The sequence below is a fragment of the Gouania willdenowi genome, chromosome 17 (assembly GCF_900634775.1).
Source record: "Gouania willdenowi chromosome 17, fGouWil2.1, whole genome shotgun sequence".
NCBI classification, from domain to species: Eukaryota; Metazoa; Chordata; class Actinopteri; order Blenniiformes; family Gobiesocidae; genus Gouania; species Gouania willdenowi.
In genome coordinates this window covers 12,074,365-12,100,691 of record NC_041060.1, presented here as the reverse complement: position 1 = coordinate 12,100,691, position 26,327 = coordinate 12,074,365, and the positions used below count along the sequence as shown (strand labels likewise).

Sequence of the window (26,327 nt, the reverse complement as noted above, 5' to 3'; positions counted from 1 at the left end):
AAATAAAGTCTTGCATGTTGAAACTTCAACATTTCCTACCTTTTGAAGTGCCTGCTAGCCTTATTATATTACCCTCTAATTAAAGCGAAGAAAAGTTTTACATTGACTTAAAGTAAAAATAGTATTTATGATGAAGTTAATGTAATTTATTAGGAACACTTTGTTATTGGCATACCTTCATTTTCTCACTACATACATTAACTGCAATTTTCCTGATTTTTCTCAAGTCAAAACTTTAAATTCAGTGGGATAAAGTGTAGTTTTCCTGAAAAACAACCAAACAGTGACAGACTTCCTGATCTAAACCATGTAGGGAGTGGTGGGATTGTCTGGAGGTGAACTTTGTACACACAGACGTTCAGAAAGCATTCAAATCAACAAGCCTGGACTGAACTCTGAACAAAGCAGGCGGAGTATAGTTTACTTGCTTTTTTCTTCTTTAAGTTGTTGTCGTTTTTGCACTAAAGGTATCAACCTGTGCATGGGAAGAAAGAACAATGCATCAAGCTGTGGTGGTTGTGTTAATAATGCTGAGCGTGGCTTTTAGTGCTGCACATGTGAATGGTGGATCTGCAACAGGAAGCCAAAGACAGGAAGCTGGAGGTCTGGAGAACCCTTCAGCTTTCACTGGGAACCTCCTGGTGGTCCCAATGGACGGGAGCCACTGGATAGGAGTCAAAGCCATCGCACAGGAGATGGGCCGCCGTGGGCACCGGGTCACTGTGGTCATACCAGAGATCAGCATAAGGATGGGACCAGGGAAACACTACCACACAATCACATACCCAGTGCCTTTTGACCAGGCTTATGTGGACTCTGTGATGTCCAACCACAAGGGACTAATGGAAAGTCCTCCCCCACCTTTTCTGGAGCGAATTAAGAGACAGTTCACCCAGATCCAATTGATAGCTGGCCTCATCCACACCACAGCAGAGAGTCTGCTGTTAAACAGCAGCATCATCTCACAGCTGGGCCAGCAGGTCAGTACTCACTCACCCACTGGACAGAACGTATCCAATGTGCAGCAAGTGCAAGACTTTATTCACATAATGGTCATTCCATGTCATTTCAACAAATTCTGATTTCTTTTACCAATTGTTCCCTGATTATTCAATAGGCATACTGTAGATTTTTAGTTTGATCGGATGAAGACTTTTTGAGATATGGCCAATTTAGTGGCCATATCATCACTACTGATGATGTGTTGTTGCAGGATTACTATTGCAACAACAACACATCATCAGTAGAGTAAAACTAACCTGTCTCATGTGTCAATTTCCATGCGTTCCTTATTTTTCTTCCATATTCAGCATCCAATATCTGGAAAACATCACCACATTGTAAGCTAAATTTTGGTACACTAATGCATCTCCACCTACTCTCTCAGAATATACTCAAAAAATAATAAACAACAAATGATAATAAGACACAGAGGCAAACTACAATGACCTCATGTAAAGGATTTTTAATATTGGCGAGTGATGAAATAGCCCCAAAGTTGGGGTCCTTTTGAATATTTGAATTTTTTGAGCACAAAGTGCGGAAGCCATTCCTAAACGTTCCCATCACAAGTTTAAACACATAGTCAGGGATTGTGAACAGGACTTTCTAAGAAAAACCCATGATGATGCAGCAATGATTTATGTAAGGCATTCAAATGCCATTTCTTTTTCTAACTTACAGAACTTTGATGCTGTTCTAACAGACCCAATGGTGCCAACAGGTTCTTTAATCGCTCGGAAATTAGGTAAACACTCTCACATTCACATGTGATTGTCTTTCGCTCCTCACTGGATGATATCCTTGCTTCACTTTCAGGGCTTCCCACTATTAATTTGCTGAGGGGAATCCCCTGTTCCTTGGATTATAAAGCTGCAGGCTGCCCGTCCCCACCTTCATTCGTGCCTTGCTTTTTCACCAGATACACGGATAGGATGAGCTTCAGCCAGAGAGTTGTCAACACTTTGGTGAGCTATGAGAGCAATAAAAGCGAGATTCAGGATTTGATGGGGATCCAACTAAGCTGGATTCAGGGTTTGATGACTTTTTGACACATTAAACAATTTTTATTATTTTTTTCCCTCAAACTTCTCTCATTTTTAGACCTTCCAGAGCTGACATTACAGCTGTTTGAACAGTTTCTCACACACTTTGCTGTAAATGTTGTATCTTATGGTTACCCAGTTAACATTTGAGTGCAGTAAACCTTGGCTAGTTGTCTGAATACACATGAACCTCTAACAGTTTATTCTTTTGTCACTGCGTGCTTACTCTCCTGTTTTGTCCCTTATCTGCAGGTGGCTTTATTGGAGCCGTTGCTTTGCAGATTGTTTTACTGGCGCTTCGATCAAATGGCTCACCAGTTCTTGGAAGAGGAGGTGGGAATAGCAGAGGTGCTGTCGGAATCCTCTGTATGGCTGATGAGGTGATAAGTGCAAAAGATCTGTTGATCTTTAGTCAGTAATCACTCTTGACACTTTGGCATTTGATCAGACATCAGTGCTTATAAAGAGAGACTTTGTCCCGTCCGTCCAAAGGCTGCTATCTTATTATTCCAACAGGGTTGACTTCACTTTTGAGTTTCCTCGCCCTATAATGCCCAACATGGTACTGGTTGGAGGAATCAACTGCAAAATTAGAAATCCTTTGCCTGAAGTGAGAGATCCTTGTTTAAATAAATCAAAACTCTGACCTTTCAAATCGCAGCCCCTACAGTGACATTTGTCCTCACGATGTGTCCTCAGGATCTGGAGTCGTGGGTGTCGGGAGAGGATGGGTTTGTTGTGTTCACGCTGGGAACTGCTCTCTCAGAATTTCCAGAGGAACTCGCTTCTGTCTACATTGAGGCTTTCAGACGGATTCCACAGAAGGTACACCAGGGTTCTCCCAAGTGTAGGGGGATCGCAAGAGTTTTAAATTTTGAAATGTATAACCCTCTGACGGCCAAATTTTGTGAAGTGAAGCTAATTTTTGTTGGGTTTTTTTTAAAAATCTTTGTTACTGCCTCACTTTAAAGACAAATGTTATTTGTTGAATTGGTGAAGGTGAGGTGATGATGAATGGAGTTAGAGTTACTCATGCTGGGTATAGGTCCTCCACAAATAAATACTCACAGACACTGTATAGACAAGAAATAACATTTGATTCAAAAGACTTGATTCAAAGACGTGCTTTTCAAGTTTAAATGAGGTATTATGCGGGACCCACAGTAATATTGGGACTGTTAAGGACACGCGTGCATTTGTTTCTCGGTTAAAAAGACAGTTTAAACAACACGGGAACACCTGGAAGTGTCTGTTGTGTCCAAGTGTGCAGCAATTATTACAAAGGTACCGATTAAAAAAATTAAAAACAACAGCAAGCGTAGGGGGCAACACCACACCATAGGCTACGTGTCAAACACATGGCCGGGGGCTGAATCCTGCGCTTTGGAGCATCCAATTCAGCTCACAGGAGAAAGTAAACATGACAGAGAAAACATGAATCATTGCGTCAATGAAACTTAATATTTACAGGGGCTCACAGTTTTCCCAGTGCTTACATCGCATGATTGCAGTCATTTCTAATGTTAAGCAGTTGAGAAACACTCAACATTTTTACAAAATCCTTCAATTTTCCTCAAATTATGACATAATATTTGACTTACTTGAATAGAAATTGGCCACAAAACCTAGGAAATTTAAAGTTAAGATCCTGTTGGAACTGATATCTGTCACTTACTTCTTCAATATGGTCAGTTTCTTACATATTTTATCATTTATGTATACGTAGAAGTGCAAACTAGTACGGGTGTCCCAATATGATATCGATATCGGCCCAATATTAGCCTGAAAATTAATATTGAATATCGGATTCAAATTTCCGGATTCTCCGATATTTTTATATATTTTTTTAATTTATTTTATGCAATTGTAGAATACTGTAGATATTATGTTGAAGGTTAAAATTATGTAACCAATTGTTTAATAATAAATGTGTCAGTTTTTCTCATGACTACTGTTGCTGACTATTGTTTTGTTTGAGTAACATCACTTGATCAAGTCTTTTCTAACATTCCACACTACAAAATAAGTAGTTATTATGTTTTTATTAAAGAAACACAAAAAAGTATGTACATTCATGCTGATACCGGATCAATATCGGTATCGGACGAACGATACGCAAGGCTGCAATACAATATCGACATCATATCTGTAATGAAAAAGTTGTATCGGGACATCCCTACAATCATTTTGGAATTACTTGTTTTCTTACTTAAAATCTGTGGCCCACTTGAAATCAAACTGCTTCGTATTTGGCCCCTGAACTGAAATGAGTTTGACACACCTGCCGTAGGGGATCAAAATCACACCATAGGGGGCCCCTATGCTCAAAAGCGGTGCCGAGAACCCTGTACACTATTATGAAGATAAATCCAACATTATCAAACCATGATTCCAGTCGTTAGTCATTCACTGAGAAGATGTTTCACCCACAGGTTATTTGGAGGTATACAGGCCCACAGCCCGCCAACCTCCCAGAGAATGTAAAATTGATGAGTTGGGTCCCTCAGAATGACCTACTAGGTGTGTGAGTTCACTGCAACACAAACTGTGACACATGTTGACCAGAACTGACAGATTAAATGCTCTCTGTGTGTTGTGTATCAGCTCATCCTGGAGCTCGAGCTTTCATCACCCACGCTGGCTCCCACGGTCTGTTTGAGGGGCTATGTCACGCTGTTCCTATGGTCATGATCCCGTTTGGTGGAGACCAACCTGATAATGCGCACAAGATGTCGACCAGGGGGGCTGGAGTAGTGCTGGACATGTCTTCTGTCACCACAGAAGGTGTCCTCGAAGCACTGAATCAGGTTATCAATGACACCAGGTGAGTCTCAGAAAGCTGCACATGCTCAGATGCTGCCAGAGTTGGGGTCAATTACAATTATGTTTTCAGTTGTCCACATTCAATTACAATTCAGTTATGTTTGTGGTAACCGGTATTTTTTTCCAATTATGAATAAATTACAATTATAATTTTACCCCTGAAAGTCAATTACAATTACATTCTCAATTACAATTTTACTAACTTTTATTCATGTAGCATTTGTTTTAGCATCTTTACATTTTAGTGCATCAAACATATTTTAATAATTAACTACATATGTGTAAGCCATTGAACTGTTTTGTGTTAATCAAAGTGAAATTAACAATTTTATAGAATTTCCATGGTAATTACAATTACAGTCATTTATCTGAACTCAATTACAATTCAAATATGATTACAACAGCAAAATTTAAAAAATGAATTACAATTAAGATTATAATTAACCCCAGAATTGTGATTATTATCAATTGCAAATATAATTGACCCAGACTCTGGATGCTGCCTTTGTTTTTTACTAATTACCTTGCTGTGTTGTTCTAATCTCCTTTGGTGTGCAGGTATAAAGAAAATATTGAGAGACTTTCTGCTCTCCACAAAGACCGACCCGTCGACCCGCTGAGCCTCTCAGTGTATTGGACAGAATATGTGATGCAACACAAAGGAGCGAAGCATCTCAGAGTGACTGTTCATAACCTGAACTTTATCCAGTATTTCTGCTTGGATGTCCTAGCGCTACTATTTACTGCAGTGATAATCTTTGTAATATTAGTTTTCAAATGTTTCAAAATCTGCTTTAGAAAACTTAGCAGGAAACCAAAGGAGGAGTAGAAGGAAGACAAACAGCCAAGGAAAATTAAAATCAAACGTTGGTGTACTTTTGTAAAATGTATGGTTGCATATATGGAGGAACGACATCAATAAAGTGATATGATGATCAAAAAGACATTTATTTAACAGAACGAATAGATTATTTAGTCTAGTTTAGCTATGATCCAGGCTTGAGGGACAATCAAGAGTTAGTGGCCGCCCTTCTTCGGAGGGAACAGGGCGTACTCAACAGCCAGGGCGACGGTAAAAGCAGCAAAGCCCCATTTGAATCCTCGAAACAGAACATCAGACAGAGTCACAGCCTTTGAGAAGCCACCAGAGTATCTCCAAGCCTCGTTACTGCAGAGAGTCAAACAGATGCAGTCTTAATCAGAATCACTTTTATTGCCAAGTACGAGTTTTTAGACAATACAAGAAATTTTACTTGGTGAATGGTGCGAAAAATCAAAAACAAACTAGAAACAGTATAATAATAATAATAATGATAATAATAATACAAAAACACATAAAAAATTATCTGGGGTCGCCAGAAATTAGTGATATAAAAACCACGGGCGTGAGGTCTAACTATGGTTACAATTTAGTCACAATCTGTGCTTTTGATATAATCGTGCTAACAAACAACAAATAGATAAACAATGGTGAAAACAGTGCGTCATCATCATACTATGTGCACGAATATTTATCAAAATGATTTTGTTCTGTGACCTCCAAATAACACTTGTGAATCATTATGTGATGATAAAGTTTTGTTCCAAACACTGACCGAGCCCAGGGGTCCTTCAGGCCTCTGGCTTTCAGCCTCTGCTGTGTGAACTCCAGCGGTGTTCCTTCCACCTTCCACTGTCGCCAGTCCGGAATCGATGCCTTGTCGTGTCCGTGGTCGCCCCCCATACTGAACAGTGAACACACAATAGTATCATTTATTTACTTTTCCTTTGGCTAAATAAACGTTCTCTCTTCTTGTGTTGTTGGATCTTTGAGTTTGTGTCTCATCGCATAAATCTTCTGCAAGAAAGCTACAAGAAAACAACAGCATAGGAAAACAAACTAAGCCACACCTACCTCACGTTTGTCTCAACTGTCATTTCATCACTGAAAACCCTTTAGGAATTGTGTGCTGCTAATAAACAACTGGAGCTGACTTTTTTGCTTGTTTTTGTTGGAATCCAAATCGAACAAAGATGCTGGATAATGGAAATGACTTTAAAAAAACATCAGATAATTGATATGACAGTGACAGACTGACGGTTCAGCTACTAATATAGCAACATGTTATTATTAATATTATTTTTTTTTCCCACAGAAAAGCTGCCATTTTAGGCCATTTAGGAGAGACGATCAGAATCAAACTAAACAGCTGAGTTGATTATCACTCTTCTTTTATCAGGAGATAAGTTGACCGATAAAATTGTTATTCAGTAACTGTTGGAGCATTGCAGGCAGCAGCATTGTCACACATATAGAAAGAACAAAACGAAGCATTTAAAACATGTGACTACCATAACCTCAAGGATTTCCACAAACATCTACAAATGAAATATCGTAATAAATGTAAAAAAAATAAATAAATAAAAAAAAGCTAACAGTTTTCCGGACCTTTTCTACATAAGATTAATGTGCCTGTGTTTTCACCGTGTCAGGATGACCGAGTGGTCTAAGGCGCCTGACTCAAGAATCCTTTCTTCCGCTGCTGTGGGTTCAAATCCTGCTTTTGTCATATATATTTCTTCATTTTTACATATTTAACACGATACGATACGCGATACAAAGCTCACGATAACGATTATCTCATGATGTGGCGATACTGCGATTATCGATATATTGGTCCGAAATCCATCTACCATAATCTATGACATAACAAGAAGAAAAAAAGATTGGGTAAAAAAAATACAATTTTAATTTTATATCTCAAGAAGACAATAAATTGAAAAAGTGTCCTATGAACAATGACACTATTTTCGTGCAACATTTCTGTAAATAATTGTCAACATACCAATGTAAATGAATAAGTATCTCCAATATTGTAGTATAATGGTGTCACTGGTAAGAAAGACCCTTCTTTTTGTTTACAGAAATCACTATTATCGTAGATTGTTTTCTGACCAATATATCGATAATCGCAGTATCTCTTATCATGAGGTACCCAGAGGTTCCCACCCCTAATAAAATCAAATGCATTATTATAATTATTAAAGATATAAATGCAACGATTGTTCTATTTTGCTCTAATCTTTCATGAGATCCAGGACTTTTTATATATACCCGGTACACTAAAGGTGAATTTCTCTCAAATAATTTTCCACAAATTTGTTTTAAATTATGTTATTTTGCACGTTTCCTTCCACTTCACATGAGTTGCATAAAAAAAGCAGCTTTCTTTGATCAGCTCATTAAAATTGGGGGGAAAAAAAACAAGTGTTGCATTTAATTTGCAATTGAGCTTGAAAATAAACAATACACTTTCAAGCTCATTTGTCAACACTAACTATCTACTAACACTACTTGTCAGTAGTATTTTTTTTATTTTTACAATAAAACCATGTATTATTAAGGCAGACTTACAGTGAAAATAATTCAGTAAAGAGACGCTCATTTCTGTTAGCATTTAGCTAGCTTTCCCTGCTATGCTGGAAGCCAAATAAAGTCGTACAATTTATTCCTGTACGTTATAGTTGATCCACATCGATGCGTTTAGTATGTAAACATGTTAGTAGGTGATGTGGGACTAAATAACTAAAAAAAAACGTGAATAATGGAGATAAAAGCCATCTGTACCTGCTCGGTTTGTTGTGACCTCTGCTGCTGCGCAAAACTGCACGACAGCTGGAGACGGTTTACGGTAAAACTACGGAATAGCGTTGAAGACAAAATTCATGCTTAAGTCGATTTATTAACTCTTCCAATTAGTTTCAAACTATTTTCGCTCTTGTATAGTAGTATACGTTATAGTATAAGACATTTAAAGACATGGAGGGATGCGTAAACCACATCATAATCAGCTGATATAAAATGTAATAAGGTTTATTGTATTATATTAGCGCTTTGATTTTTTTTTGGCTTCAATCTAGCAGAGTTTTTCAACCTTGAGGTCGCCTGAAACGTCTAGTAATAATAAAATAAAATGAATTACTGGTGAAAATATTTTTTTTAATCTATTTTGCAATTTTAAAAAAACTATACATATAAAAAAAAAGACATACAGTGCCTAAAAATGTATATATTTATTATTTTTCATATTAAAACATCACACTATCGCAAACAACTGTATTCTATGCTTTCACTTGCTCATAAAATGCAGTATAAACATATCTGAGCTGGTGCATACTGTTACTTTGTGCACTAATCCTATTTATTTGTAACACAGTATAACAAATATTCCAAAAAATAATAATTTTATTGGGTAAAAAACTCTCGAGTCGTCAGAAATTTGTGATAAAAATGGGTTCCGTTCACGATCTGAAAAAGGTTGGGAACCACTGATCTAGCATTAGGTTTAATAATATTAGCTGACACACAGTTCTCAAGCGCAACTGCTGCTGTATAAAAGCCACACAAAAACAGGTAAAACCAGTCCAATACTTTATTCTCAGAGCATTTGTCCGTCCTTTGACCAAAGCGCAGGCATTTACCACCAGTATCGTAAATCATTTAGATAATTTAATGTTATAAAGTTTGCTAAAAGTGTGCACTTCAAAATATACACTGACAGAACACAAATCAACATCAAAATCAGAAAAATGAACAAATGACTTTGCACAATACAAATATACACGAGGAATTTACCAAAAATAACTTGGTGAATAATCCATATTATTAATAAAACAATGCTATTTTTTATTTTATTTTTCAAACTACACACTCTAGGTGCAAAGATGCAATATAATTGTTACATAATTTACAGAACAAATCACACATTGAATACAAACTTTTCTCTACAGGCAATGATGGCTCCTTTTTCTGTGACTGAACCCGTCGTGTCAATTCAGAAGGTTTTTAAAGTTTGCTTTTCGGATTGAGTACTTCCCTCAGAGCGTCTAGATTCTCACCCTCTGGAGCCTGCGGCCATGCATTGTGATCTTAGAAAACAAACACAGAAAAATATTTCACTGGGCAGTGATAGAAACACTGTCATGCAGATACACAGTAAAAGTTGCTGTTGCATCAAGAATAAAGGCCATTAATAAAAACCATGAATAGGCCAAAGTCCTACAGAAAGAAATATATATAATTTGCAGAAAGTATGCTATTAAAAAACATTAAAACAAAAATTATTTTAGGCTACATTTGGTACAGGAAACAGGTGTGCACTCACCTGGTACCTCCCACATGGAGTGGTACAGACTTTGTCCTGCATCGACTCTCAGTGTTGCTCCAGAGATGTAAGAAGCAGCAGGAGACAGAAGGAAGCACACTGCTGAAGAGATCTGAACAAAAAAGGTGGAAATATTAGTCAAATACACACACCAATGAGTGTAGAACTAAGAAACAAGCACAAACGCCCAACAAATTCATACTGAGTATTTAAAGTTATAAGATTTCAGAAAGAATTTTTGGCTTTTCTTTCTTCTTTTTCTGACAACATTTAAATATCGAGTGTGTATTTCTTTACGAATCCTAGTGACAAATACGCGGCCTCTACTCTCTGACTAAAATAAAGGATTGATTTGAATTTGCACAACCAATACCAAAGGTCTAATCATTTTCTTTGTATTGTTGCACCAATCCCACCAAAACAAATTCCTCGTATTGTTTAAACCAGGGGTTCTCTACTGGTCTCATCCTGGGACCCACATTTTGCCATGGCCATTAAATCGCGATGCATTTTTTTTTTTTTAAGAATTCAACCAATTAAATGTAGATTTTCAAAAATAGCTGTTGAAAAACAAACATATCTTTTTTTAAAACATAAATCTATATATTTTCCTGTGCAACACGCATTTCATAGCATGCCTGTCAAAAGACAAGTCCAACATGAGACATTATGTATTTATTTATTTTTGACCAGCTGTCCGCGACCCACCCAGTACAGGTCCGTGACCTACCAGTTGAGAATCAGTGGTTTAAACTATACCTGGCAATAAAACTGATACTAATTGTGATATTTACCCACCTCCTCAGGTACTCCTAACCTCTTGGCGAGGTTAAACTTAGCACTTTTCGTGAAAAGAAGCGGTCCGAGCTCCTTGTAATTATCCATTGCAGTTTTAGAAAAAATTGTACCCTGTAATTAAACATGTAAAGCAGAATCAAGGTCACGCGCTATTGAAAAACATTCATTTTACAATACTCATCCTCTGTGCATGCGTACAGGAGCCACAGCATTGACCCGCACACCAGAAGCTGCCCATTCTATAGACAGACTCTTGGTTAGATTGTCCACTGCTGACCTTGCTGCTCCTGTGTGCCTAGAAGATTGAAAAAAAAAAAAAAAGAAGAGGTAATTAATCCATTTAGTGGGTCAGGGTTTAGACCAGACAAAGGCAACTACGATCACAGCAGGGGCCACAAAAATGTGATCTTGTGATTTTCTGCTCCGAGGGCCACATGATCAACCATCCATATCAGCATTTAGAATAACGACCAATGTGATTATTAATTCAGGAAAAAACCAATGGGTTTGGTCTTCTTGTATTGTTGTAATTTTTTTTAAATTTCTCTTATTTTGTCATGGTCTTGTGTGTCTTCTGAGTATTTTTGTAAATTTGAGTTGTTATTTTGAATATATATGTATGTCTTTTCATTCTTGTCAATTTTCGTAGTGATCTTGGTGGTTTTTGCTGTCATTTTGTGCATCTTTTGTGTTTGGAGTTATTTTGTACATTCAATTCGGGGGGCCGAACAAAATTAGACAGAAGGGTGCACATGGCCCCCGGGCTGCCATTTGCCTATGTCTGGTGTAGACAACTGTCTGGACCCAGAGGAAGGAACTTCTTACGCCATGCCTGGGAAACCCTTCCACATGTCAGCGATGATGTTGATGATCACACCTCCGTGCTGCTTCATCCACGCAGAGTAGACTGAGAAGATAAGAGGTGTTACAGTAAGACAGAACAATGACGCTGCGCTGACACACCCAGGCTGTGTTCCAAATCGCATACTAAAGTACTATACACCACACACTCAATTAGTATATACTGTCTACTACTAAATACTATTAGTATGGTGACCATTCACACTGAAGTATACTTCCAAGTTTCCCAAGATGCATTTCAAACCTGCAACGACAAAAACTTGAAGCAGATGATTCGACACCTTTGAAAGTTCTGAAAGGATTTTAAGCGAGAAAGTGACCAAGTAGAATATCAACATGTGCTCATTTGATCCATAAAATTCGCAGAAAACACATTTCATGCCGACAAATGGAGTCACGTTACAAAAAAGGTTGAGAACAACTGCACTACATACTCATTTTGACATCAGACTTAGTAGGAGTAGTACATTAGTATGAGTAGTAGTACGTTAGGAGGAATAGCGGAACGTTAGCAGGAGGAGTAGAACGCTAGCAGGAGGAGTAGAACGCTAGCAGGAGGAGTAGTACGCTAGCAGGAGGAGTAGTACGCTAGCAGGAGGAGTAGAACGTTAGCAGGAGGAGTAGAACGCTAGCAGGAGGAGTAGAACGTTAGCAGGAGGAGTAGAACGCTAGCAGGAGGAGTAGAACGCTAGCAGGAGGAGTAGTACGCTAGCAGGAGGAGTAGTACGCTAGCAGGAGGAGTAGTACGCTAGCAGGAGGAGTAGTACGCTAGTAGGAGGAGTAGTACGCTAGTAGGAGGAGTAGTACGCTAGTAGGAGGAGTAGTACGCTAGTAGGAGGAGTAGTACGCTAGTATGCGATTTCAAACACAGACCCAGACAGTTTTATTAACGTCGTCTTAAAATAAATTCCTCAGGCGTAGGAAAGATCTCAGACTATAAACGTGAGCGTCTCACCCTCCTTGCAGCAGTGGAAGGTCCCCGTTAGGTTGGTGTCTATCACTGCATTCCAGCCTTTAGAGGACATGTTCTCTGCTGGGCTGGTGAACTGACCTCCACCGTTATTTACCAGAAAGTCAATTCGTCCGTACTTATTCAGAACAGACGACACAAGAGCTTTCACCTGCAGCACAGAGGATAAGAATTACTATCACTAAATATTAAATATTAGAAGCACTGACAGCATACACAGGAAACAGATGCTCACATCATCTTCACTGCGGATGTTACAGGTTAGAGGAGTTACAATGGCAGGGCTGGATGGAGGGATTTTCTGTCTCATTTCCTGAGCTGCAGCTTCCAACTTTTCTGCCTTCCTGCTGGAGATCACCACACTGCAACCTGAAAGATATTCAAACCATGTCAGACACAAGAGCCTTTTTTTTTTTACATTTTTTAAGTGTTTTCTGTTATTATTATTGTTATCAGATGTTTGATCTTTGTCTGTTTATATTGGACCAGTAAGGAATTAAGACATTTTATAATCATTCATTATTAGGTACTAATGAGTCCATCCGTAAACTGAAAGTCACTTAGTGTATATATATATATATATATATATATATATATATATATTTGAGATGTAACGATTCACTCAACTCCCGATACGATTCGATTCACGATGCTGGGTTCACGATACGATTCTCTCGCGATTTATTTTACAAAATGGGACTGTAGACAAATTTTTTTTTTTGGGAAAAAAACTAGAAAATACAGTACTATTTTCCTTTTATTTTTCATTGTCAAAAGAATCCCTTGATAAACTATTCAAAACAATGCAATTTAACTAAAAATAAATCTTGAATGAAATAATTAAAGGAATAATACAAATGAAAATGAAGCCTATTAATTTAAATTCTGGTTCTATAATAAACAATGCAAAACTGCATAATAGTTCTTTTTCTTTTAAAAGTTCAACTGAATATGTATTTTGTGCCTTAACAATTGGACTTAAAAAAAATTAAATAAAAAACCGTCATTGCACTGATTTACGTCATATTTGTTTGGACCAGCAGAGGGCGCTGGTAACACAGTGGTCGGTTGGCATGCAGATATCTTGCAGTGAAGAAGAGAAGCTATGCTAGCAGACAGAGCTAATAGAAAAACGTGACTTTTACAGATATTCAAGTAATATTACAGATATTCTTTCGGTGCTTAAGGGGTAATGAATCATTTATTAACATATTTAAGATTAGAAGGGGGCCAGAAAGAAAGTATTAGCAGACTCCGCCCGCCGCCTACACTTGTGGATAGCGCCCTCTGCTGGTTAAAAAAAGTACTGCGGTTCAATTTTCAGAAAATCGATATCAACCGCGATACCTATGAATCGATTTTTAACTGCCTTACGATTAATCGTTACATCTCTAATATATATATATATATATATATATATACACACACACACACACACACACACACATACATATATGGGTCAATGACGAATAAGGATTTTCACTGCATGATATCTCATAAAATGGGCATCATCAGGCACAGTTTGCATGAATATTATGAAGAAACTAAAAATATAATTGAATTGAAATTTCATAGAGAACAATAATAAACAACAGGGGGTAAAGTGCAGTTGTGGCCAGACAGTCACACTACATGATATTTTGAAACTTAAAAGAAATTACAGATAAGTAATGTTTAAAAAATAAATTAAAAATAAAATACAATTTGAGTGCATAAATACAAGTATTTTATATATTGTATTTTTTTTTAATGCTTTTAAACCTTTTTTTTTTTAACCTGAAAGGAATGCAGTTGACCGAATAATGTCAGATAGACGAGGCCTACCTTTATCGTACAAAAAGTCTGCGCATAGCACAAACAGCGTCGTGTTTACATTTATATCCCTACGCAGACGTAAGATTTTTTCACAAATGATTACTTTTAAGATATTACAATATGATGCTAATAAGATTTTTTTTTTTTTTTTTTAATTAAAGAAAATAATTTGAGTACCCCAGCTTTAATGTATTTTCATTCAGGGTTTAGATTTAATCCGTAACAGTTTTTTTTTAATTTTATATATATATATATATACACACACACATACACACACTACTTAATATGTACGTTTTCTTTCTCATTTCTTCCTTTTCTTGTTTAGTGTTTCATCTTTTTATTTATAATATTTCTCAAGCCTCTGTAACAAAGTAACCATCTGGGATAAATAAAGTGATTCTGATTCCTTAGTTAGTGAAAGTCTAACAGCATATTATAATACTAAGGCTTTGTTGAGGAATATAAAGTAGTATATTACAAACATAAAGGAGAAACTGAGCTGTGAGACCAACCCATGCATTTGGTGGAGGTAAAAATGCATTAATAATCTGAATTCAGAGTTAATGTTTATCCTGATATCCAGGTTTAAACTGAGAGTGTATCTGTGTCTAAGTTCACGTCAGTGACCTGTCCGTGTAGAAAGTCCTAAAACAACCTCCAACATGTGTGTGAATATGACCTACCGAGCTCCAGCAGCTCTGAGGAGATGGCTTTACCGATCCCAGTCCCTCCACCGGTCACTATCGCCACTTTGTGATTAAAAAGCCCCGGACGGAAGACGCTTGTAACCGCCGCCATTCTTGTTACTGGACAGAGGAGAGATAACTGTGCCCTAACAGCGCCCTCTGCTGGTAGATTAATGTCACTGTGGCTCAGAGTTCATGAGTGAATGTTTTGTAATGTTGCGCTGAATAAATTAACAGTTTCAATGTAAAATGTTGCATGAAGTGTTAAATATGTCTGTCAGAATCTCGGAACAACTGGCGCAATTTTTCTTTAAATGATCTAAATCCAATTTGGTAATTCTTCAAAATAAAAATAAAAAAATGTAATAAAAAAAAAAAAGCTTACTTCAATCAAAAATGAATATTTTAAATCAAAGAAAAAACGCGTACAAATTAATTATTTGGGTATCAAATATTTTTGGCATTTGAACACGTTTTTCTTTGTTTGAAAATATTTATTTTTGATTGAAGTGATTTATTTTTTATTGAAATGTTTTTTTTTTTTTTTTTGATTGAATAATAAAGACAAAAATCTACCTTCATAAAATATTCATTCATTGTTGGCTTGATCGTCATTGAGCAATAATGTCACAATGAGCATAAAATTTACACCCTTGCATGTAGGATTTAAAATAATTATGTTGGAATTTTATTTAATTTTTATAGTTATTAGTTTATTGCCAATATTGTCTAACACTAAATTCCTGATATCAACAATACCATTATATAGATTAAGCCCCTTCCCAACCTGATTTTAGTGAACATGATATATTTACATAGAAATAAGGTTAAACTTAAACATGTGATGCCCCACTGGTAATAGAAAAAGTACATTATTCATTTTTAATGTTGTACCAACACATTAATTTCAATGTCAGTGGAAAAAAACAGTATCAATGTCAACTGGCAGTTAATTTTATGGTAAATATTGACTGATAATTGCACCAAGTTTTTTTTTCTGTAGTAAAAGCTATTTTTCTGGTATTACTTTGATTCATAAGACTTAGACATTTACAGTGAATCAGGTCATTTATTAGTAACGCTACTTGTAGGAGTGCCTATGTTCAGGTTGGTCTAAGATGTAAGACGTTTATACAAAACTACTTTCCGATTTACCATCTTTACAACAAGCCCAGCATTCCACAGCTTTAAATGTGGTTCAATGGTTTAAGATTTGTGTTTTTTAATGCATTGACAGTGACGTAGCACAGGTTATTGATTTGAACCTTTTGAAATTTGTTTTAAAAGCAGAATAGTGTGTACCAATCAATGGAGGTGCTCCCTGTTCTGTTCACCATGTGTCACGGCGTGTATTCCAAGTTGGATAGATGACATGAACCTGATCAAGAGAGGGCTCACTAAAAATGGAATGCTGATATGATTTTCACTAAAACGTACTAGATTAAAATAGGCTAATTAATATGCAACATGTATATGAAACCTTACATGATTAATAGAGGACAGTATCAGGCCTTCTGTGGAGCTACAGAAACAACACATTCCTGGATGTGTTGAAACAGAGACAAGACCTGAGTTAATCAGTTTAGATTTAGTCATTTTAAAACAAACAAGAAGACCGTCAACATCCCCCACCAGATTGGTTGTTATTTGAACTCACAACCTTTTCCTAAATGTCCTAAATCTAAAAACTTAGATGTTTACATAAGAAAATATTATCACATCAGAATATAAAACAACTATCCTAAATGGTTTTTAAGAAAAGCTGCATCCTTTGAAGATACCTGGAACAGAGTAAAAAAAAACTGAAGAGCAATAACTCCCCAAAAAATAATAGCGTCCTTCTCATTTTCGAACTCCATCAAGGTATTGATACCCTGAAGCCACACACCAAATGTAGTTATCCTATCTTAAAGTTTCTGAGAAAAGCTGTCACCTTTAACTCAGATGGACGGAGCTCAAACCTACGTCCCCTTTCACACTTTGTAACAGGGATAATAATGTGCCTTTTCCCACCCAAACGTTAAACCCCCCACACAAGCTCAAAATATGCTGTCCAACAAATTAGAAATTGAAATTAAATGGGGGTTAATCTGCATTAGGTGTGTACAATTCGTATCCGATACATTGGTCACAATACGATACATTATATTCCAATATTAAAGTATAAGGCGATTATTGCGATTTTTTTTTTATATATATGACAACTAATCTGTAAATGTGTACACCTTCAAGAGAACATTATGTATGAAACGTATTTTGACATATTTTACACTCAAAACATGCCATGCGTCAACTTAAAATAAAAAACATAACATACAATCTGCCTGTGGCTTTTAAACCAACTTTGACTTTAGTGCAACTTAACTGAGGTATGAGCCTAGAACAAATAAATGCAGAAAGTTAGTACTTTCTTTAGATTTCATTAAAAAAAAAAAAAAAAAAAAACAAGCTGGTCAACATGCCCAGGTTTCAGCGCACTTCCCTGGTTAAATAAAGGTGGGAAAAAAGTTTTCTAAATTAAAAAAAAAAATAAAATAAAAATGGATGCATTTGGAATCGATCCGAGAATCACATGACGTAATATCGCCAAATTGATTTTTTTCCAACACCCCTAAAGTGCATTATAACATTTTTCTATGAATGAATCAATTAAAAGCATCAGAAGTCAGTGAACATACAGAAATATGTATTTGGTAATTATATGATTCAATTATATATTAGATGTTAAATACAACTATGATTGAGAGGAAAACCAAACCAAACCTCTTGTAAAAATGGACCTGAGCTATTGTGTCAGTGGCACTGGTTTTATTACAAACCCACACCAACTGTGATGCTGATCAGTCTATGTTTAATATCTATATCAGACAAACAAACACCAAACACTCCATTCCAGACTGCTTTATTGTTGGATGCTGAGGCCAAGTCCAGGTTGGTTAAATTATAATAAACAAAAGTCCCAACTCCACCAGTGATCACGGCGCACTGGTTTACTGGTCCTTCAACTCCTTGAGCCTCCTGATTGCAGACTTGACTGTGACAGCAGAAGTTGTGCTACAAAAAAAAAAAAAAAAGACAAAATCAATACAGCTGCTGAAAAATCAATCACAAAAACAGGAATTGAGTGATTAATCACCAGTTTGTGTAGAATTAAGAGTTGTTAACAAAAATTAATAAATAAAATCCTTATTTTTTACATGCAATGGATTCCTAAAATATACTTTTTTGTTTTGCATAAAAATCAGAGAGGACACAAATTCAGATGAAAAACAAATATAAATGGAAGGCTTTTCAGCTCCTAAAAGATTGTTACTGACAACAAAAATTAACAGCTACTAATTAAACAATACACGTTTGAAACAAGCAAAAACCTCAAAAGTTCTTATTCTGAATGAAAACCACACAGTTGTTCACTAAGCTATGAAAAAAATAAGACAGTTCCAATACACATGCTTTAAACTCAGTGGTACCCAATCTTTTGTCCCGTGTGCCCCATTTGCATTTTGTCAAACCATGTGTACCCGCTCTTAACTACCTCCTCCATAATTTAACATGCTTTTTTATTTGTGGAACAGTGGGATCTCCTAAACCTTTAACGGTGTCCAGAACATTGGCTGAATCTACAAATTACAAACAATAAGTGGAATTTATTTTTAAAAAAATACCATGCAACTTTTATGTGAATACTTCAATAGTAAGGAAATACGGTCTTCTTTGTAAAATGTAGTTAATTATTTTCTCCTATTGTCAGAAGTGTGATAAAATGATGCAAAAACATGCAAATAAAATAACTTTTTTCCAATAAATTACAAGAACATTTTGTATTTTATTGAGCAATAATACTGATAGTTTGAGGTGATTTCTCAAACAACAAAATAAAAACCTAAAAAATAAAAAAAACAACAACCTATGGACACCTATAGGTTATTTTTAAACCAATTGTTAAATCTTTCAGAGTACGCCCTGCAATGTGCTCCTGTATCCCTGTTTGGGAACCACTGTTTTAAACCTACTGTGCAGACTAAGCTGCTGCATTTGATGCAAAAAAACAAAAAAAAAAACAAAAGACACATTTACATCAATGCACTTTTCATTATTAGAATAACAAGCTACTGGGAAATTAATCAGTGTGGCTGTTCAGCAGGAAGCTCAATAGAGATGTTGGCATTAGCAAATTAATGAAGATAATTTAAAAAAAAAAAAAACAAAAAAAAACAAGAACTTACTTGTAAGTCCAGGCGCCACCGGCCACAGTCTTTCTGCAGGACCCACAGTGCCAGATGCCAACAGCCCTCCTCTTCATCTTGGTCTATAAGGATACATAAGATCAACAAAAATGTAAAGTTAAAATAAATAGAAAATTATCAAGGGTGACATCAATCTTTGTTGATCAAAACAGGAAATATTAATAACTTGTCAGCTATAATTGGGTCTAAACTGAGTTACACTGCAGACAGGAGGCCTACACAGTTTTCCTGCCTTGACTACACCCATATTGGGCTTTTTTTTTGGCCGTGACTATGGAGACGTTAAACGTAATTGGACTTTATTTATATTTAGGTCACGTGATGGGTGCACCACTTGACGTAAAGTTCCGTCAGCTGTATTTTAGCTCATTTATTTATTTTTATGCTGACTCACCTTGCCACAGAATGAGCAGGTGTACTTGGCATGCTGGGAGATTTCAATCTTCTTCACCATCTTCCTCAGCGACGCGCCGTAACGCGTGCCATATTTGCCAACAATCCCCACCTTCTTGGTGCGCTTGGCCTGTTAAACAGAATAATAAGACGTTTAGACATTTCAAATGATACTAGCTTAAAGTACAATCACACAGAACAATTTACGGAACTTTATGATCAATTATTCACAATTCATTATACTTCTCATACAAATACTGTCTGGATTTTACACATTTCACCTCAGCTAAGAGAAATCCGCACCCATGCATTGTTATGGAAAAAAATTAATAATGAAAGATCTTACTGTGACAACCTGAACGTAGACTAAAGCAAAATGTGTATTTATCACATTGTTGAATGTGTAACTCCATTCATTCCAATGGGGAAAGTTGAATAAAAAACAAATTGGGATTCAGTTCAAGCAAAAACTAAAAAAGAAGTTCACACTGAACATTAGGACATACATTGCTTGTTTACGTGTAGATCTGTCAGTATATACAAAAAAAGTTAAGATTGGTGTGTGTAGTAAACACCAGCGGTTCCCTTAAACTGGTTTTACAGCTAGCCACTGGACTGCTTGTAAATTTAAAATGTACATTATTGTAAAGTCCATATGTGACCATAATGAATCGTGAAAATATGAACACGTTATATATATATATATATATGATGTTGTATTATATCAACAACCAGTGTTGCTGAAGAGTATAAATAGCTAACAAATAGCTAAGCCGGGCCGGATGAGTTAGCACGTAATGCTAATCTCGCAGCCATTACTGCTCCCGCTTGTTATACAAACATCGTTTTAACTCAAAATATCAACTCATCTTCAACAATTAAGGGTTTAATCTGGCATTCAGTGTGACCACAACCCGATTCAAGGCGTAATTTTGTTATTCATGGCATGAAAACAGTTAGATTGACGTGGATTGTAAAGGGAACTACGATTCCTCACCATCGTTTCAGTGGAGACGTAGGTCCAAAGAGAGAGTGCATAGTGCGCAGGCGCAATTTACTCACTAGTTTGTATTGCATTGTGGGACTCGGAGTTTGTTTATAGGAAAGGCAGGGCTACGGCTGCACATTATATATGCAGCTTTTAATAAACTACACTGATTAACACCCGTATTTTTTTATTTTTTTATTGATTAATAGCAAAACATACAATGGTTAAAAACGCATTTATTGGATTATGAGACAAGCTAAACAAACTGTTACTAAGGACGCCTGGTTGGATACGCGCATGCGTAGTGACGTAGCACGTCACTAGCTAAATTGAATTGTTTGTCCATGGGCGACGACTTTAATGCGAGCTTTTTAATGCAAACTGTACAGTTTATCTAAGATTGTGTGTTTTATACGCTTAATCTTATTGTCATGCCATGAAGTTAACCCGGAAACTGGTCCTGGCTAAGGCCAAAGCCTCCGATTTTCAGAGCGTCAAGAAATTGAACTGCTGGTAAGTGTCTTCATCAGATCAGTGGTGTGAAATATAAGGCCCGGGGTTCTTTATTGTTCTGTCAAAAGATTTAGCTTGGCCTGAACGATGTACACGATGTATAAATACTGCATCTTTCAGAGTAAAAGTCTTTGTTTGCCTCATAGCGTCAGCACATTTCATTCAATCTAATATACTGTATATTGTTCTTTTCATTATTCATTGAACCATTTTCCAGCTTTATATAGAAATCTAGTGATTACATTTATTGTCATTATTTGTCCACTGCCTTCTGTAGAGGTGTAAAAAGTACTGATCTATCCTACTCAAGTAGAAGTATTGTTCTTTGATTGAAATTGTACTAAATTACAAGTAAGCTATACATAAAATACTCAAGTAGAAAGTAGCTAAAATAAATATTACTCGAAGTAACCCCCCCCCACATGTTTATTTTTGGTAATGAATCTTGCCACGGTTCCCTTGCACAATTGGAAGTTTGTTTTCCACAAAGGCATCTGTATAAAATAAAAGGTTTGTCAAAACATACAATTATTTTTTCTAATTAAACAACACCAATTAATTAAGCTCAAAATATAATAAAAATAAATATCAGTTTCTAAGTAAAGCTACATTTATGAACTCTAAAACTGAGAAAATAACCAGCATTCAATGCTGTTTTGGCGTGGTGCATTACATTTATTCTGATTGGTCGGCTTTGATGTGATGCATTTGTTTGTCGTCTGGTCGTTTAATTTTTTTTTATTTTTTTTTTGTAGTTTCACAATCTCTGTTGATCATTTTAAAACAAAAAAATAATATTTTACTCAGGAAGAAGGGTTGGGTGTAGAAATGTAGCAATTTACTTTATTCTTTTAAAAGGTATTTAAGTACAAGTAAAATGACTGATAAAAGTACAAGTACTCACAAAAGCAACTCAGTTACAGTAACGTAGTACTTGTAATCCATTACTTCTGTTAGTTGTTACACATGACAAATGCATTGTATTGTGAAAGCTACACTTAGTAATACAACTTTTAAAAAAATTCTGATAAGTCAATGCACAATATTGTTTACAAAACAAGCACAACACAGAGAAACGTATTTCACGTATAAAATTTGGAGTAAAATGACATGTTTTGTGTGTGTTTCTTTTTTTCTTTTTTTTTTTGCACAGGGGATGCAAAGTTACTGATGTAAGTAGTCAATCTTCAAAAGCATCCAAAAATATTTCCAATATTCAGGATAGTTTTTAATCTGTTTTGAGTAGAAATTGAATGAAATTGTTTCTTTTCAGATTTCCATCCTCACACAGATGCCCAATATTGAGGTGCTGACACTGAGGTTCGTGTGCTGTAACGCACGCACGCACGCACGCGCACACACACACACACACACACACACTCTCTCTCTCATGGTGATTACACCACGTTTTCAACATAATGAAGACTAGAATGTTATCTTTTAGGAGGAACATGTTAAGGCCACAGCACAATGCAGGAAAAAAAACAACTTATTTCATACATTGCTGTCCTAAAAGCACAAAGTCTAGATTATTTGGCCTCTTGAAAAAAAAACTAACAATCATTAAAAACATATATATTTTTTTTGCTGCCTGCAGCGTTAACAGCATCTCGTCTCTGGCGCCTCTGTCAGTATGTCTGTTTCTGAGTGAGCTTTACCTGAGGAGGAACATGATCCAGTCTCTGTCTGAGCTGTCCCACCTGCGTCCCCTGACCCGGCTCAGGGTGCTCTGGTTGGCTGAGAATCCGTGCTGTGGTGAGAACCCGGGCCAGTATCGTCTCACAGTGCTGCGCTGTCTGCCTCGCCTCCAGAAACTAGATAATCAAGGTAATAGATTACTGTCCTACTCAATAATACCTGGATTGTTTGGGTACGCCAATGACCGGAAGTCACAATTTGAGACATCCTCAAATTTTAGTTTTAGAGTTCAAATTCCAAGTATTTACATAAGCAATATGTAAATATTATATCACCTATGGCTCCATATACATAGACTAGTACAGTGCCCGTCGGAAGTATGTATTCATATAGTGGGAGGAGCTTAAGTAGAGTTGTCAATTATGGCCAAATGAGTATGTGTTTGAAAGTTGGATGTACGTACTCTGCACTCTGTAGTGTTATAAAGGGCTATATTTGTGGGTGCAAAGTAAAATAGTGTGTGTGATTTCCCTGGTTTAATTTTATGGGACATTTATTTATTTATTTATTCAGTTTATTTTCGACATGGTTACATTCACTTTTTTTTTTTTTTTTTTTTGTACATGTGCATGATAAACGTTTGGTTTTTTTTTTACTCATTTTTATATTTTTTTCGTTTAGTGTATTATAGCTCCACAAACACACACACACACACACACATACACACAGACCTTTCTTGCATTATCCTGTAGATAGATAGATAAGGGAACAAAGAGAAATCTCAAGCAGATCCAAAAAATTATCTGTCTCGAACACGGATTTCTTCAGAAAAAGACAGAGACGAGTGAAGAGCTAAGAAAATATATACGATGACACAACAACACAATCCAAATGGGAACTACTGGTATATATAGACAAGGAAACAATTGGCTCCAAAGCCAGAGATGATGTCAAAAAGAGGACAACCAAAGATTGTGATGGACAAATTTGGTGTTTAATATTACCATTTACTGTATTATATATGCTTCAATGTATTCACTAAACTGGATTGCAGGTTTATAGATTTTAGGCACTCTACACCCTAAGATTAGTGTCTATTAATTGATGCATTAATAGACTATATTTTCTAAGAAGGTCATTTCTTATTGCATGGAGAGTAAAGCTCAGGAGTGTCAAATTTAGCATTTTCTATATTTTATGCCCTAGGTTGCACTTCCCCGTTTTTGCAATATAGAAAATTACAATATCGCCTACGCCTTTCTCAAATGTTTTATTTTATGACCTATTTTGTATTAAGATACTTGTTTTAGGAGTTGCCAAAGCATGAAAAACCCAGACCTTCCCCAAAACAAGCCACACTACAGAACTCACTCACACATGCTGTCCCTTAGAGGAGAAAAAGCCACGAGTGGCACATATTGTGTAGCTTTTTGTGGCATTTTTCATCAGCCAGATGAATTGTTTTTCTGGTATGACTTTGAGTTAAAATATTGACTCTTATATCATATGTAACCATTTTGAGACAATAAAAATCAATATGAACTTTGGTCCTTATCGTCTAGCCCTAGTTTACAATAATTGTGTGGGATTATTTGTAAGAATTTGCAGGATTTTAGAATATCAGAGTGTTCTTTTGTTAATTACAATTATAAAGCGCTGCAGTTGTGTGATAAAGGCACAGAAAAATAACAAGTCCCAGCAAATACTGTTAGTTTAATTGAAGTTGAACAGATTGAGAGATCAACATTTCATTATTTGGTAATTTACACATTGAGAATGTTTTTTTTTGTGTGTGTAATTTTTAGTTTATCCTGTGGGCTAACTTAGATGCTCTAAAGCCCGGTTTTTCAACCTTGGGGTTGCCTGGAATTTAATTGGGTCACCTGAAATGTCTAGTAATTGATAAAATAAAAATACTGATTAAAATTCTTCCATCCATTTTCACACCCACTTATTCCCGTTTGTCAGAGTCGCGGGGTAAAATTCTTAATATATTATTTTTAAAATGAAAATACACAATCTCAAATTCTGTATTCTATACTTTTCCTGTATAAATGCAAATATTAATCTAGGTTAAAAAAATGCAGTATAAAAATATCTGAACTGGCACAATTTGTCACTAATTCTGTATTTGTAACGCTGTAAGAAACGTAATCAAAACTATTTCTAGAAAGAAAAAAAAAGTCTTTGGGCTCATCAGGAAAAATTGTGATATCAACATGGGGTCAAGATCCAAAGAGGATTGGGAAGCACTGCTGTAAGGGGCCGGATTTGGCCCCCAGGCCTCGAGTTTGACTCATGAGCTATATAATTGTGCCTGAGAAGCTTAACCTACAGCAGAAACTGGTCCACGTCACCCCGATGTGTTATTGGTTAATTTATTTTTAACTGGTCATGGTTGGTGATTGTGTTTCTCACAGTAGTTTGAGCTTCTGAGCAGTTTATTAATGTGTGTGTGTTCCCTGTGTGTGAAGTGGTGACCGAGGATGAAGTTGCACAGGCTCTTGTTGATGGTGAAGAGGTCACCACACCCCCTGGAAGTCTCCAGAACCAGCTTTCTACCAATGGGCTGACTGAGTCAGAGACAGAAAACGACCCACTGAACTACAACATGGTGGAGACGAAGTAGGTCTACTGACCTACAAATTCCAGTCTGAAATGAGTCCAACTTAAAGTATATTAAACTGTTTTTTTTTTCAGTAAAATCAGACAACAGTTGGGTATGAAGCCTCTTTCTAGAGACAAGTTCACCTTACTTTCTTCCCCATCATCTAAAGAAGATAAAACACTAATGAAAAAGGTATTTTTTTCCCATTTGGTTGCACATTCAAACTTTGAAATATTTCAATCCGAACTCAAATGTTCTCATTGTGTGAGGATTAATGATGGATATTGATTTCCAGACGCACACCCTTGATGCAATCCTGATGCTTTTGAGAGACTTGGATGAAGAGGAGCTTCACATTGTTTACACCACGACACAGAACAGACTCCAGTCCTACACCATGGACTCGCAAACACTCACAGATTCACAGCAGAAAATGCACAACGTTCTCAACATCTAGCACTGACCTGTTTAGGAACGTACCGACCTTTACTATTTAACTCACACACCTGGGTCCTGATTATCTCAAACCATCATCATTTCTTATTTCTTTGTGCTTCAGCTGTCTGTTGTTTTGATACATGAATAGAAACTAAGTTTTGTACCACATTTTTTTTTTTTTGTCAAATTAAAGTACTTAAATGCAGTAATGCTGTTTAGTTTCTGTTTTGATTAACATAGATGTTCAATAATGGGACTGTCTTAAGTAGGGTTGGAATCCTGATTCTTTTAACAGGGAATTTCAAAAAATGATTTTCCAGTCTTGAAAATTCATGGAATAATTTAACTGTTTTGGAAATA

General features: G+C 36.2%; 5 protein-coding genes across 6 annotated transcripts; 2 read left to right on the top strand and 3 right to left on the bottom strand.

The window, feature by feature from the left end:
- The first annotated feature begins 248 nt into the window (after positions 1-248).
- LOC114479229 (UDP-glucuronosyltransferase 1-1-like) lies at positions 249-6,663 on the top strand. 2 transcript variants are annotated; one of them, XM_028472792.1, is made up of 9 exons: positions 315-980; positions 1,684-1,747; positions 1,819-1,967; positions 2,298-2,425; positions 2,562-2,655; positions 2,745-2,870; positions 4,478-4,565; positions 4,650-4,869; positions 5,427-6,663. In XM_028472792.1, the coding sequence occupies exons 1-9, from the start codon at positions 498-500 to the stop codon at positions 5,695-5,697; spliced, it is 1,623 nt and encodes a 540-aa protein (XP_028328593.1). In that variant the 5' UTR covers positions 315-497; the 3' UTR covers positions 5,698-6,663. The 2 variants fall into 2 exon arrangements, with proteins under 2 accessions (XP_028328594.1, XP_028328593.1); XM_028472793.1 differs by lacking the exons at positions 4,478-4,565; positions 5,427-6,663 and having other exon boundaries at positions 249-980; positions 4,650-4,868.
- On the bottom strand, positions 5,796-8,546 carry ndufb3 (NADH:ubiquinone oxidoreductase subunit B3). The gene is made up of 3 exons (XM_028472794.1): positions 8,476-8,546; positions 6,464-6,592; positions 5,796-6,036 (listed from the first exon to the last, which is right to left on the bottom strand). The coding sequence occupies exons 2-3, from the start codon at positions 6,589-6,591 to the stop codon at positions 5,886-5,888; spliced, it is 279 nt and encodes a 92-aa protein (XP_028328595.1). The 5' UTR covers position 6,592; positions 8,476-8,546; the 3' UTR covers positions 5,796-5,885.
- Positions 8,547-9,262: 716 nt separating this feature from the next.
- On the bottom strand, positions 9,263-15,311 carry pecr (peroxisomal trans-2-enoyl-CoA reductase). The gene is made up of 8 exons (XM_028473082.1): positions 15,140-15,311; positions 12,877-13,010; positions 12,627-12,792; positions 11,636-11,717; positions 11,009-11,105; positions 10,811-10,921; positions 10,013-10,124; positions 9,263-9,776 (listed from the first exon to the last, which is right to left on the bottom strand). The coding sequence occupies exons 1-8, from the start codon at positions 15,252-15,254 to the stop codon at positions 9,694-9,696; spliced, it is 900 nt and encodes a 299-aa protein (XP_028328883.1). The 5' UTR covers positions 15,255-15,311; the 3' UTR covers positions 9,263-9,693.
- Positions 15,312-18,028: 2,717 nt separating this feature from the next.
- rpl37a (ribosomal protein L37a) lies at positions 18,029-20,834 on the bottom strand. Its single transcript, XM_028473110.1, has 4 exons — positions 20,780-20,834; positions 19,784-19,912; positions 19,369-19,451; positions 18,029-18,196 (listed from the first exon to the last, which is right to left on the bottom strand). Exons 1-4 carry the CDS (start codon positions 20,780-20,782, stop codon positions 18,133-18,135), a joined length of 279 nt encoding a protein of 92 aa, XP_028328911.1. The 5' UTR covers positions 20,783-20,834; the 3' UTR covers positions 18,029-18,132.
- Positions 20,835-21,080: 246 nt separating this feature from the next.
- Positions 21,081-26,172, top strand: cfap410 (cilia and flagella associated protein 410). The gene is made up of 7 exons (XM_028473632.1): positions 21,081-21,283; positions 22,437-22,455; positions 22,557-22,603; positions 22,881-23,110; positions 25,396-25,546; positions 25,622-25,721; positions 25,825-26,172. The coding sequence occupies exons 1-7, from the start codon at positions 21,207-21,209 to the stop codon at positions 25,984-25,986; spliced, it is 786 nt and encodes a 261-aa protein (XP_028329433.1). The 5' UTR covers positions 21,081-21,206; the 3' UTR covers positions 25,987-26,172.
- The last annotated feature ends 155 nt before the right edge of the window (positions 26,173-26,327 follow it).

Excerpts from the sequence above, each read along its gene's own strand:
- LOC114479229 (XM_028472792.1), top strand. The coding sequence starts at position 498 with ATGCATCAAGCTGTGGTGGTTGTGTTAATAATGCTGAGCGTGGCTTTT. Across the intron at positions 981-1,683 it reads TCTCACAGCTGGGCCAGCAG|AACTTTGATGCTGTTCTAAC; the intron begins GTCAGTACTCAC and ends TCTAACTTACAG. Across the intron at positions 2,871-4,477 it reads TCAGACGGATTCCACAGAAG|GTTATTTGGAGGTATACAGG; the intron begins GTACACCAGGGT and ends TTTCACCCACAG.
- ndufb3 (XM_028472794.1), bottom strand. The coding sequence starts at position 6,591 with ATGGGGGGCGACCACGGACACGACAAGGCATCGATTCCGGACTGGCGA. Across the intron at positions 6,037-6,463 it reads CTGAAGGACCCCTGGGCTCG|TAACGAGGCTTGGAGATACT; the intron begins GTCAGTGTTTGG and ends GACTCTCTGCAG.
- pecr (XM_028473082.1), bottom strand. The coding sequence starts at position 15,254 with ATGGCGGCGGTTACAAGCGTCTTCCGTCCGGGGCTTTTTAATCACAAA. Across the intron at positions 11,718-12,626 it reads CTTCCACTGCTGCAAGGAGG|TCTACTCTGCGTGGATGAAG; the intron begins GTGAGACGCTCA and ends TTATCTTCTCAG. Across the intron at positions 10,922-11,008 it reads GGGTCAATGCTGTGGCTCCT|GGTACAATTTTTTCTAAAAC; the intron begins GTACGCATGCAC and ends GTTTAATTACAG.
- rpl37a (XM_028473110.1), bottom strand. Across the intron at positions 19,452-19,783 it reads CCTGCTCATTCTGTGGCAAG|ACCAAGATGAAGAGGAGGGC; the intron begins GTGAGTCAGCAT and ends GTATCCTTATAG. Across the intron at positions 18,197-19,368 it reads GGTGGCGCCTGGACTTACAA|CACAACTTCTGCTGTCACAG; the intron begins GTAAGTTCTTGT and ends TTTTTTTTGTAG.
- cfap410 (XM_028473632.1), top strand. The coding sequence starts at position 21,207 with ATGAAGTTAACCCGGAAACTGGTCCTGGCTAAGGCCAAAGCCTCCGAT. Across the intron at positions 22,604-22,880 it reads ATTGAGGTGCTGACACTGAG|CGTTAACAGCATCTCGTCTC; the intron begins GTTCGTGTGCTG and ends TGCTGCCTGCAG. Across the intron at positions 25,547-25,621 it reads TACAACATGGTGGAGACGAA|TAAAATCAGACAACAGTTGG; the intron begins GTAGGTCTACTG and ends TTTTTTTTTCAG.